This window comes from Coenobita brevimanus, chromosome 104 (assembly GCF_032717465.1).
Source record: "Coenobita brevimanus isolate Jiangsu-jjx chromosome 104, ASM3271746v2, whole genome shotgun sequence".
In the NCBI taxonomy this organism is placed as follows: Eukaryota; Metazoa; Arthropoda; class Malacostraca; order Decapoda; family Coenobitidae; genus Coenobita; species Coenobita brevimanus.
In genome coordinates this window covers 42,504,950-42,516,736 of record NC_137057.1, presented here as the reverse complement: position 1 = coordinate 42,516,736, position 11,787 = coordinate 42,504,950, and the positions used below count along the sequence as shown (strand labels likewise).

Here is an 11,787-nt window from a genome sequence, read left to right as displayed (position 1 = left end):
TCCCTTCCTCTCTCAAGGTCCTTGCATGCTATACTCCCCCTATCCCTCCCTCCTCCTCTCTCTCACCGCACCCCCTTAACTCACTCCCTCCCTTCTCCGTCCCCACTTTCCTCTTCTCTCTTTCCTTCTTCCCCCCATCCTCCCCCCACTACCTCACCTTTACTTCTGCACATTCCCCCTTCCATCTCCCCTTACATTCTCCTCGGTCTCATCTCCCTATAAAAGACGGAATCCACACCTCTCCTCTTCACTCCACTCACCTTCTCTTCCACAGCGAAGAATCAGGTAACCTCATTCATAAAGTTAATTCAGATACAACCCATTTTATACGTGCTACCACTTAACATTTCTTCACCTCTGGGCACTTCTTGTGGTGAAACAATGTAAAAATCTCTTTTACGACTGGTTACCCTATCACTACTACTAAGTCTTTTCTGTTAAATACGCGGTAAAATCATCTGATACTCTTTACTTATGGGATAAACTCTGCTACAGAATTGGCTAAAATCCTTGATTAACTCAGAGAAAACCGACAGCTTTCACATCCTAGAGCAAAATAAGTTACTATTATTGTGTACATATGCAGCATAAAATCTCGGTGAGACTTTGCCAGTAACTCACTAAGCATCTATAGCCATAATTTTATTACAATATTCCCTCTTAGTAATATATAGAAAAATTCGCCTGATGAATTAAAGCTAAGAGGATTTCATTTCTTGTATAAACTGGCTTTTTTTTCCTCTGACTATCTTTTAGCAGGGAAATAGCATTATCGAAGGAATTTAAAAAACATACCGGAAGTTGTTTGATCCTTGGTTCTCTTGGCATTGATTTCTCTCCAACTTGGCCTAAAATTGTCATGTCTCCATCGTGAATTATGATTTGCAATAACGGGTTAACACTAGAATAGGAAGATAATCAAAGAAAGGATGTAACGACGTAGCTTTGTCCTATTCTACCACTGAGCTGCATGAAATAAGCTGCAAAAAGATGTAAATCAGGGACAAATTAAGGTTAAAAGGAATATAAACAGGTAACTTTACCAATTCTTCACTCCTCGCTCACGCTTCCCTCAGTTTCTGTCTCCATTCCAACACTCACTGCCCACTCATCCCTCACCTCCCTTCCCATACCTGCCTTACCACTTCCCCATTCGCTGCCCACTTATCCTTCACTCTCCGTCCAATTACCTGCCTTGCCATTTCCACACTCATTCCTCACTCATGCCCCGCTCTTCCCAACCCCACCCCCTTTACATTCCTTCCCTACTCTCAGAGACATTCCTCACTCATCTCACATTTTACCTCCTTTTACATTCCTTTCTCACTCCCACACACACACACTCTCCACTCATCGCCCACTCTCCCCCCACCTACCACTTCCCACCTCACTCCTGACACATCCTTCACTCTCCCTCACCTTATTTGCTTTCAGTAATTTCCCACTCACTCTCCACGCTACCTCCCGTTACCTACCTACCCCACTCCCACAGTCACTCTCTCCCTCTCCCCTACAGGCACCACCACCACCACCACCACCACCACCACAACCACCACCATGCGGATGGCCCTTCTCAGCCTCTTCGTCATGGGTCTTCTGGCCGGAGGAAGTCTGGCACAGCTTCTGCCCTGCAGCGGGTCCAACGTCTTCCTTGACGTTGTTGTTCCTCCGCTTGGTTAGTGGCTGTGTTTTGGTTGTCGTCTGAATGTCACTCTCATTTTCTGGTTCTCCTTCTAACATGCATATTCAGTCTCACATTCATTGGCATACTCCCTGGTATGAGAAGGTATCATATATAAAACACACACACACACACACACACACACACACACACACACACACACACACACACACACACACACACACACACACACACACACACACACACACACACATCCATTCAGCAGTATTTATTGTATTTACTGATTCACTTACACATATTCAAACAGATAAGAAACCTAACGCAGCTGAAAGAACGTTTCTACTATATATTCTCATTCCCTCAGTCTTAACTGACTCCCACAGACACTCGCACTCGCTTCATCTCATGCAGGTTCACTCATACTCAAAGGATGTTCCATCTCACTCGCTCATTTACTCAATTCCCAATTATGGAGATTGGTGAAAGAAGTTTCCAGGACTTTCTTACTCAGGTTCTTTCTCCTACTGTCACAGGCTTACTATAAAGAAGTTGCTTTATTTGCATTATTTTTACTACTAATGAATGGGTCGAATCTACCAAAACTTCGATCAGATAATAGACTTAGATTTGTAATCTTATTCTCAAAAGTCTAAAAAATTCACACAGCCAATCAGCATGTTAGGATAAGCCTTTCTTCCTCTCTCTCTTCCTCCTCGTTCTTTTCAGTTTATCTCAGTCTTTTCCGTTCTGCCTTTGCCTCCTCCTACACCTGCAACTCTACTAACATTCTCCGTAACCCTCCACAGCCAAAGCCATACCAGTATGTGAAGGAGAGAATTCATTACCTCCAACTGCGTACCAACTCCTCTCCCTTTTTCACCGTCCTTCCCGTTTCCTCCCCTGTCTCCCTCTTCTCTCTTCCCTTTTTCAGATGCCTTCTCTGCCTCCCTCTTTTCTCCCCGCCTCTAATAACCCCATTCTCCGAACCCTCTACAGTCGACGTAACTTGTCAGGGGCCGCTCCTGTTACCCGCGTGCGAGATCAACTTGTTGGGCTGCGTCCTGGAACTTGACATACTCTGCGGAGGCCTCACCGAAGCCCTGCTGACAACAATAAAGGAAATTTTGACAGAGTGCGTCGCAGAGTTGGAACATGAGGTGAACTTGGACCTTCTCGCTAACATTACCGGTAATGTCACTCTCACGCTGACTTTTATACTGTTACACGTTTTACACTGATTTTCACAATGTCACTCTTTCATCCTGATTTGCATAATGTCACTCATTTTAAGGTGATTTTCATATTGTCACTGTTTTAAGCTGATTTTCACACTGTCACTCTGTCTTCCGCTTATTTTCATATTGTTCCTGTTTTTGCTCATTTTGATATAGTCACTCTGTGTTACGTTGATTTTCTTACTCTGTTTTACCCTGTCTCTCATACCACAGCTTTATGTTATGTGATTGTTTTAATCTGGCTCTCATGCCCATTCTTTATGTTATGTGATTAATCTGGCTCCCATACCTTAGTTTTATATTGTGTGATTCTGTTTTACACTGGATCTCATACCCTAACTTAATGCTATGTGATTCTATTACACTCTGGCTCTCATACCCGAGCATTATGTTATGCGATTCTGTTTTTCTCTGAATCTCATATCGTCGATTTAAAGACTTTTGTTTTACTCTGGCGCCAATACCATACCTTTATTTTTTGTGATTCTGTTTTACTGTTTTATATTATTTTGGTGCCAGTACTATGACTTTATTCTATTCTCACCACATGTTACTCATTCCAGGTTGGTGGTGCCGGAAAGCAAGAGAAAGCAACCTCAGTCACTCTCATTCTTTTCCTCAGCAGTTTAATTAAATGGTCTCTCTTTCAAACTATCTTAAAACTCCTACACACTCATCCTCCTCTTATTCACGATTTACCCCAGCTGCTTCACTTCTTCCTCTGACAGAAGACTGGCAGAGTCGTTTTCCCAGGAGCCACTTTATTTCCATTTGCTTGATACCAAACACGCTTCCCACACTCCTGGATTGTCACACCTCCAGTTATAAAACTTTTTTATCACTATCATTCCTTCATTCGCCTAGATCTCATTATTTCCCTCATTAACTCCACTTCTAATCTGTATACTGTCATCAATCTCCCACCACACCTTCTCTCTACCGGCTTTACCATAACTTAGCCTGATCTGCCCATTCCATTGCACTACGTCTACTTTAACACGTCCCTGGTCTTTCAAGCTCTTTCAATGTCCTCTTTCACTCTGCTAAGTCATGTAATTCCACATACAGACCTGGAACACTTCATCACCAGCACTTCTACCCTTTTTCGGTCCCTAGTATTCAATGATCACTGCTTGCATGAATACAGGACCTTCAGGGTCACTTTGCTTTCATACCCTGACCCCTTCTTCCCCATGCTTCACAGTGCCCTAATATGCCTTCTCCAAACCTGCGACATACTTCAGATCCCTTAGCTCTGTCTCGTGCTTTGATCATTGTTAAATTCCTAAAACACTATATTTTCTCCTATTTCGCGATCAAACTTCATAGCATTCTTCTCCATCTACTTGTTAGATGTCATTATCTCGGCTTTTCTTGAATTCGCTAAGCTACTTCCCTTTAATATGAAGACTTATTTTCAGTTTCTTCTGCCAAGCTGGATTCATCACGTAGTTGAATGTGGCGAAAATGTTTAATCTAGAGGCAAAATTGTTATTATTTGTGGTGCGGTAAATATTTTTAATCTTCTGGTTGATTTGTTTTTATTTCTGGGTTGTAGATTTCAAATAAGTATAAGACGATAATGCTGTCGATGGCGAAGATATTACACTGATTCCTAAACAACTAGAGTGAGAAAGATTTATTCTCTCTCAGTTACATCCCCATCCAACATTCCTCCAAACGGCTCACCTGCCTTGCCCTGCCCTGCCTTCTTCTAAATTTTTCTTCCCTTCCCTGCCTTCCTCTTCATTACCCTGCTCTGTCCTGGATTGCCTATGTCCTTTCAAACATCAGGCAGCTTCTCTAATCACTTGACCTAATCGAACCTCTCCCCTTCCTCTACCACAGTCGACACATCACCTGAGGTGAACTTGGATATCTTGGTACAAATCTTCGGCCTTGAAACCCTCCCAGAGGTCATCGCGTGTCTGCTGTCGAAGCTGAAGATACTAGGCTTTGTGAGTACGACAGATAGATATAGAAAAAATGATGGAGAGAGAGAGAGAGAGAGAAAGAAAATGGGAGAAATGGCTTTCCCCCGAGCTAGACCCTGTATTGGATTATATAGCCCCGCTAGGTTATAGGAGCGCGCTGCCACTCCCGGCGCGGCAGTCCCGGGCGAAGCTTGAACTCGCAATACCCCGATTACGAGCTTGATGCTCTACCACTGAGCCACCGTGCCCCCAGAGAGAGAGAGAGAGAGAGAGAGAGAGAGAGAGAGAGAATTATCTGATATTTTTTTATTTTATAGTAATTAAAGTATGTATTAGCATACGATGCTTACTTCCTCGATCATTATCACTCTTTTGTTGAAATTTTACTTTGCGTTAAGTCGTAGTCGTTAAAAAAAAAAAAAATCCATAACCTCTATAGCTTATCTTTCGCCGTAAAAAAAAAAAAAAAAAAAAACATGCATATCGCCTGTAACCTCTCTGTCTGTCTGTCTCTCCCTGTTTCTGTCTGTCTGTCTGTCTGTCTCTCTGTCTGTCTCTATAAATATATAGGGTATATATATATATATATATATATATATATATATATATATATATATATATATATATATATATATATATATATCCTGAAAAAAATATCCATAACCCCAATAACATGTATGTCTTTCTAACATCAAAAAAAGATCCAAAAGAACTATAACTTCTCTCTCTCTAACATCAAAAAAAGATCAATAACCCATGGAATCTCTCTCTTTCTCTCTCCCTCTCTCTTTCTGAAAAAAAGATCCATAACTCCTATAACTCACTCTCTCCCTCTCTCTCCCCCACAGCTCACCGACTTCATCTTCTGCTTGCTTAGAATAATTTTTGGAATTCTTGGATAACATGGAAACCGCTGAACCGACCTGACCCAACGTGAACCGGAACCAGGACCAATCTCCATTCTGTGTGCATGCGCCTGTGTGTTATGACTGTGTGTTCGCGCGCGCACGAGTGTGTAAGTGAATAAATCCAAAGCAGCATCTTACATTGTTTTTATTACCTGACTAACATACAGATGATATATATTTTTTACCCAGTTCTGAATATTGATAATTTAAATGATAGAAAGTATCACATAAAATCATTTCCACTAAAAGTATAAGGAACAGTAATGTACAGATACCGGTATATATAATTCCCTTTTCAACATAACCCTTAATGCTAGTTCTTCAAGGGAACATTGCTTTGTCTTGGTGCTGAAGCCTGTGCATTCCAGTCATTAAAGGAACTATACTAATCAGGTGCAACCACACTGGGAAGTTTCTTTACTAGAGATCACATGAAAAGTGTTCCCCTGACACTAAGTGCCTGAACTGGACATACGAGGCACCAACTCAAATATTTTTCTAGTAGTTCACTATCTTGCAGTCTACCAGGTTCTTTTCACTGGATAGGGAAGGAGTTGAGAAACGTTCGTGTAACCAGTTAGCGAAGTTGTCCGCCTATATCGATGCCACCACGTGAGGGCTTCCCTCACCAGTGCCAGCCTCTTTCTAAACCACAAAGGCGAGTTCCGTCTAACCATGGTCCTTAATCTTCAGCAGCGATGCAGCAGATGACTTTGGCGTAGTCAGCTCTGTTCCGGAGCAAGAGTTGTCAAGAATATACGAATTTTTACAATCTAGGCGCCTTTGCCAACGAAACTTTGGGATGAGCAGTCCTCATGAAGAGTCCGGTCGTCTGTCCTGTTTTTTTCTCTCCATGGACTTTGAAAGTCAGTGTGGTGAGTCCACAGCAACTGACAATGACGACACTACCCGGCCACATATAGTATCAGCAGTGTCGGCTGCTGCGGGTTTACCACACTGAGGCGAACGAAATCACAGTACACCAAACGTAGGAGTGTTTGGAGAGACATGTAAAAAAACTTATAGATGTCCCGTGGAAGAAGAAAAAAAGAACCCTTCTTTACAATGCCGTGGAAGAAGAAAAAAAAAACGGTCAATTTTTACACATTGCCCTTATCCGAATTTTTCATCCAACCTGAGTGTTTCCTGTTGTTTTTGGTGTGATTCGATCGATTTTGACCTTCGTTTCTATCGCAAGTCGCTAGTTTTTGTTGAACGCCACTAGCGACTTCCGGTGGAAAGGACCGTTCCAAATCGACAAAAATCACACGAAAAACAATAGAAAACACTCAGGTTGGACGCCTATTATCATGTGAAACGTATTTTTTAGCGGTTCTTCCCCCTCCCCCCAAGAATACTGGGGGACCTGTGGGAAACCGGGGTGTTGGGTGGGGGAAAAACGCAAAAGCGGGTGGTTTCTTACTGGAACTGTTATCAAAATCAAACGAAAAACACTAAAATCCTTCAGAAGAAAATAATTTTAAGCTTCTCAGGGAGTTCGTGTTTCCAAACTGGGGGGCTTCGCCCCCCAGACCCCCCAACCCTGGCCGTGCTCCCTTGCTGGGGGGCTTCGCCCCCCAGACCCCCCATAACATTAACAAAACCTCATCTAACCTAACCTAACCGGGTGTAAATAAGAAATAATGCATTTACCTAGCAGTTTACAGTTCCTCGTCTGCATCTGAAGAGTCGTCTGTAGCTGTAACGGCAACTGGTGACGGGCGGCAGTGCAAAACTTTCTGATCCTCGCGTAAAATGAGACTTTTGCCTTGATTTGGGTACTTTGTTCCTGTTGAAGGTAAAACACCATGCGATCACACAAAGGCAACAGTTTTATCTTCTTGCTGGTAGAACTGTGAAATAGCAGTGAAATAATAAATTTTGCAGGCTTCCCAGTCTATGGTTGGAGACGAACTGACTTTCAAATCTTGCGAGCCCTATCATGGGGTATTTGAAATTTTACTTTGTGATTGGCTGATTCATGTGTTACGCATGCGCTTTATCCACCCACACACATAACAGTAAACACGCACCAACGAACACACACAATTGTCCGACCACGGCAGGGAAAATCTCTCCCATAGAAAATAATAAATGTAATAAATTGCATAACTCATCAACGGTTGATTTAGGACGGAAGTGTCATAGAAGAAAAAATGCTTAGAATTGCGTAAAGTATAAGGTGAGTTAGCCACTTTTGTTGTCAGTGAGTTGGGTGTACGTACGAAATAATACCACCTATCTGTGATTGTGATTGGCGGAAGTAAATCGCGCGTAACTCGTTTATTATCAATTTGCGAGAGAAATGCCATAGAAGAAAAGATTCTTAGAATGACCAATTCTACTAGAAAATGTTAATAAAAAGTCGAAAATCGGATGAGAGCAACGTGTAAAATATAACCAAAAAAACTACCCTTCTTTACAATGGATAACGACGAAAGTAGGAGATACAAGCATTCGAAAACTGTAATTTCTCATACATGGAAAAAAACAACCAAAGAGTAAAAATATAAGAGTTCTTCTTTACACGGAAAAGAAAACACGTCATTGCAAAATTGAAGATCCACTTATTCTGGGATGTGACGGAGGTCACAAAGGAAAATACAGGCTGAAGAAGGCAGTTCCGGAGCTGATCTGCTGCATACATGAATGACTAAGAGTATCGGTTAACTCTTGCTTAGACAGCTGGACCGAGAAGGGGTGAGAGTGTGCTGCCAGAAATGTTCTACGCGGACGAGGGGTGCAAGTAGACTTTTCAGAAACACACCAAAACAGCGATCGTGCAGAGATAAAGATACAACACTGCAGAGAAGAGGGATAGGTTGAAGTGAGTCAGTGAGAGAGGATGTTAAGAGACGATAAGCCTTTGACTCCACCCTGTTTACAAGAACTGTATATTGGGATACTACGTGACCTCTTCATTACAACTAATCTTTCAGCTTACACTGTTAATCTTTTCCCTCCGTTGGGCTCCTCCGATCACAACCTTATCGCCTTAACCTGGCTTATCGCACCGGTACGACCTATGGACCCTCCAAAGAAACGTCGGCTGTGGCACTTTGGAGCTGCAGATTGGGAGGCATTCAGGCAGTACTTCTTTGATTTTCCCTGGAATGATTATTGCTTCCATGGCCGGGAGGCATTTGAGTGTGCCTTGCTCATTACGGAGGTTATTCCCTCAGGCATGGAAGCACACATTCTTTTCTCATATCCTCTGACTAATGTACGAAAGCCTTGGTTTAATCACGCTTGTTCTAATGCTGTCCTCAACAGGGGCAGGGCCTATGAAAGGTACTGGAGCCACCCCTCCCCTGAATCACATCTTTTATACATTTCTGCCCAGAATCGTGCTAAGTCTGTTCTTCGCTCTGCTAAAAACAATTTCATCCGTACTAAATGCTCTCAACTCTCCAAATTGAATTCTTCCCTCTACTTCTGGCACCTTGCCAAAAACCTTTCAAACAACTTTACCTCATCATCCTTCCCTCCTCTTTTCTACTCTGATGGCTCTGTAGCTATTTCTTCTACTGATAAAGCATATCTCTTTGCTCAGACTTTCTCCTCCAATTCTACCTTAGACGATTCCGGTGCTGTTCCTCCATCACTTCCCCCCTCTGACTTCCTCATGGCTGAAATTTAAATTTCTTCAGCCGATGTATTTTCTGCCATCACAGGCCTCAATACTAATAAGGTATATGGGCCTAATGGAGTCCCTCCTGTTGTTTTCAAGAACTATGCCTCTGCGCTTACACCCTGCCTAGGTAAACTCTTTCACCTTTGTCGATCAACTTGTATCTTTCCTTCTTGCTGGAAGTTTGCTTTCATTCAGCCAGTCCTAAAGAAGGGTGACCATTCCCAACCCTCTAACTATCATCCAATTACTTTAACATCCTGTATCTCAAAAGTTTTCGAGTCAATTCTTAATAGAAAATTTTTAAAGCATTTTTCCTATCACAACCTCCTTTTTGATCGTCAGTATGGGTTCCGTCAGAGACGCTCCACTGGCAATCTTCTCACCTACCTTTCAAATTCGCGGTCATCCTTCTTTCGGGACTTTGGTGAAAGCTTTCGATCGAGTCTGGCATAAATTAATTTCCAAACCGCCTTCTTACGGTTTCTATCCTTCTATCTGTGCCTTCATCTCTAGCTTCCTTTCTGGTCGTTCTATAACCCCTGTTGTTGACGGCCATCGTTCTCCTCCTAGAACCTAGATCTATCAACAGTGGTGTTCCTCAGGGCTCTGTCCAATTACCAACTCGCTTCCTTTAATTCATCAATGACCTTCTAAGCTGTATATCTAACCCTATCCACTCATGCACTGATGGCTCCACCCTTCACCTTTGCATTCGGTTCCCGAAACGTACATCTCAGCAGTTACTTCAACAAACAAGGGATGAGGCTATGGCACACTTAATGTCTGACTTGGCTCGTATCTCTGACTGGGGTAAGAATAATCTGGTTGTTTTTAATGCATCAAAGACTCAGCTTTTACAACTATTAACCCGACAAAATCTTCCACAGGTATACCCACTAGTGTTTAATAATATTCAGCTTAATCCTGCATCATCCTTGAACATGCTTGGGGTTTCATTTACTCGAGGCTTATCTTGGAGAGATCATATTACGTCTCTTGTAAAATCTGCTTCCAAGAGATTAGGTGTGCTAAGCCGACTCCGTTCCATCTTTACCCCTGCTCAATTGTTGACTCTGTGCATGGGTTTTATCCACCCCTATGTGGAGTACAACTCTCATGTGTGGGTAGGCTCCCCACATACAGCTTTTCTCAATAGGGTGGAGTCAAAGGCTTTTCGTCTCACTAACTCTCCTCCTCTTACTGACTCCCTTCAACCATTGTCTCTTCGTAGCACTGTTGCATCTTTATATCTTCTCCATCGCTGCTTCAATGGTCACTGCTCCGCTGAACTGTCTGCATGCATTCCTCCACCTCTTCGACGGGCGCGTAGCAACAGTTTAGCAGCAAATACTCATCCTTTTTCTGTCCAACTCTCTAATGCATGAGTTAACCGTTACTCCCAGTCCTTCATTTATGTAACAGGGCAACTCTGGAACTGTCTCCCTCTGTTTGTATTTCCTGCTTCCTATAATCTCCAGTCTTTCAAACGCAGTTTGTCCAGGCATCTCGAAATGATCGGATCTTGAATTTGGCTCTCTCTTGTATTTTGTTTTCTAAAAGGAACAATAATTGCGGGCTCGCGGCCTTTTTTCCTTCTTCCTCGCATAAAAAAAAAAAAAAAAAAAATCAGAAACATGCTACGTGTACTACACACATGGGCGAATAAGACCCCTATACAAAGTCAACAGTCGTCTAGTGTAACGAAAACACGGAGTCAGCTTAATGCACTTAATCTCTTGGAAGGAGATTTTGCACGGGTGATAGTATAATCTTTCCATGATTGGTAGAGAAAGAAAACCCAAGGATATTAAGAGACAATGAAGAACTGAACTGTGGTTTGTTAAACGTTATTGGATATTCCTGTGGAAGATTTTAACCGGACAGGTATATACTGAACATATATACACATACATATAATGAATATATATATATATATATATATATATATATATATATATCAGCCGTGGCTCAGTGGATTAGAGCGCTCCGCTCTGACCGAAGGGTCGGAGGATCGAATCCACCCAAGGGTCATTGGTAGACATCAGGAATGGCATCCGGTCATAAAATGCTACACGCTCCAAACCAAACTCCTCTACTCAGGGTGCCTTAGCCCTCATCCAAAAAAGGGGTACCTGGCGTAAAACTCACACTTCTATATATATATATATATATATATATATATATATATATATATATATATATATATATATATATATATAATCAGAAATGATAGTCAGGTCAAAAAGTAGTCAGCCACAGCTTCATCATATCATTATTTTAAAAACTGAAGAAACGGACACCGAAACAAGCATTTAGAACCGTGAAGAATAGAGTCAAGGGAGTTAAAATGGATGGGGATAAAAGTGCAGTTCAGAGAATCACTGATAAATAGAAGGGAGACAGCTGGTGACAGGACAGAGCACTGAGGAACACC

At 42.2% G+C, this 11,787-nt stretch overlaps 1 protein-coding gene across 1 annotated transcript; it reads left to right on the top strand.

Moving 5' to 3' along the window:
- The first annotated feature begins 206 nt into the window (after window positions 1-206).
- Window positions 207-5,851, top strand: LOC145415933 (uncharacterized). Its single transcript, XM_080285042.1, has 5 exons — window positions 207-285; window positions 1,517-1,675; window positions 2,639-2,830; window positions 4,726-4,835; window positions 5,660-5,851. The coding sequence occupies exons 2-5, from the start codon at window positions 1,558-1,560 to the stop codon at window positions 5,711-5,713; spliced, it is 474 nt and encodes a 157-aa protein (XP_080141168.1). The 5' UTR covers window positions 207-285; window positions 1,517-1,557; the 3' UTR covers window positions 5,714-5,851.
- The last annotated feature ends 5,936 nt before the right edge of the window (window positions 5,852-11,787 follow it).

Excerpts from the sequence above, each read along its gene's own strand:
- LOC145415933 (XM_080285042.1), top strand. The coding sequence starts at position 1,558 with ATGCGGATGGCCCTTCTCAGCCTCTTCGTCATGGGTCTTCTGGCCGGA. Across the intron at positions 1,676-2,638 it reads CGTTGTTGTTCCTCCGCTTG|TCGACGTAACTTGTCAGGGG; the intron begins GTTAGTGGCTGT and ends AACCCTCTACAG. Across the intron at positions 2,831-4,725 it reads CCTTCTCGCTAACATTACCG|TCGACACATCACCTGAGGTG; the intron begins GTAATGTCACTC and ends CCTCTACCACAG.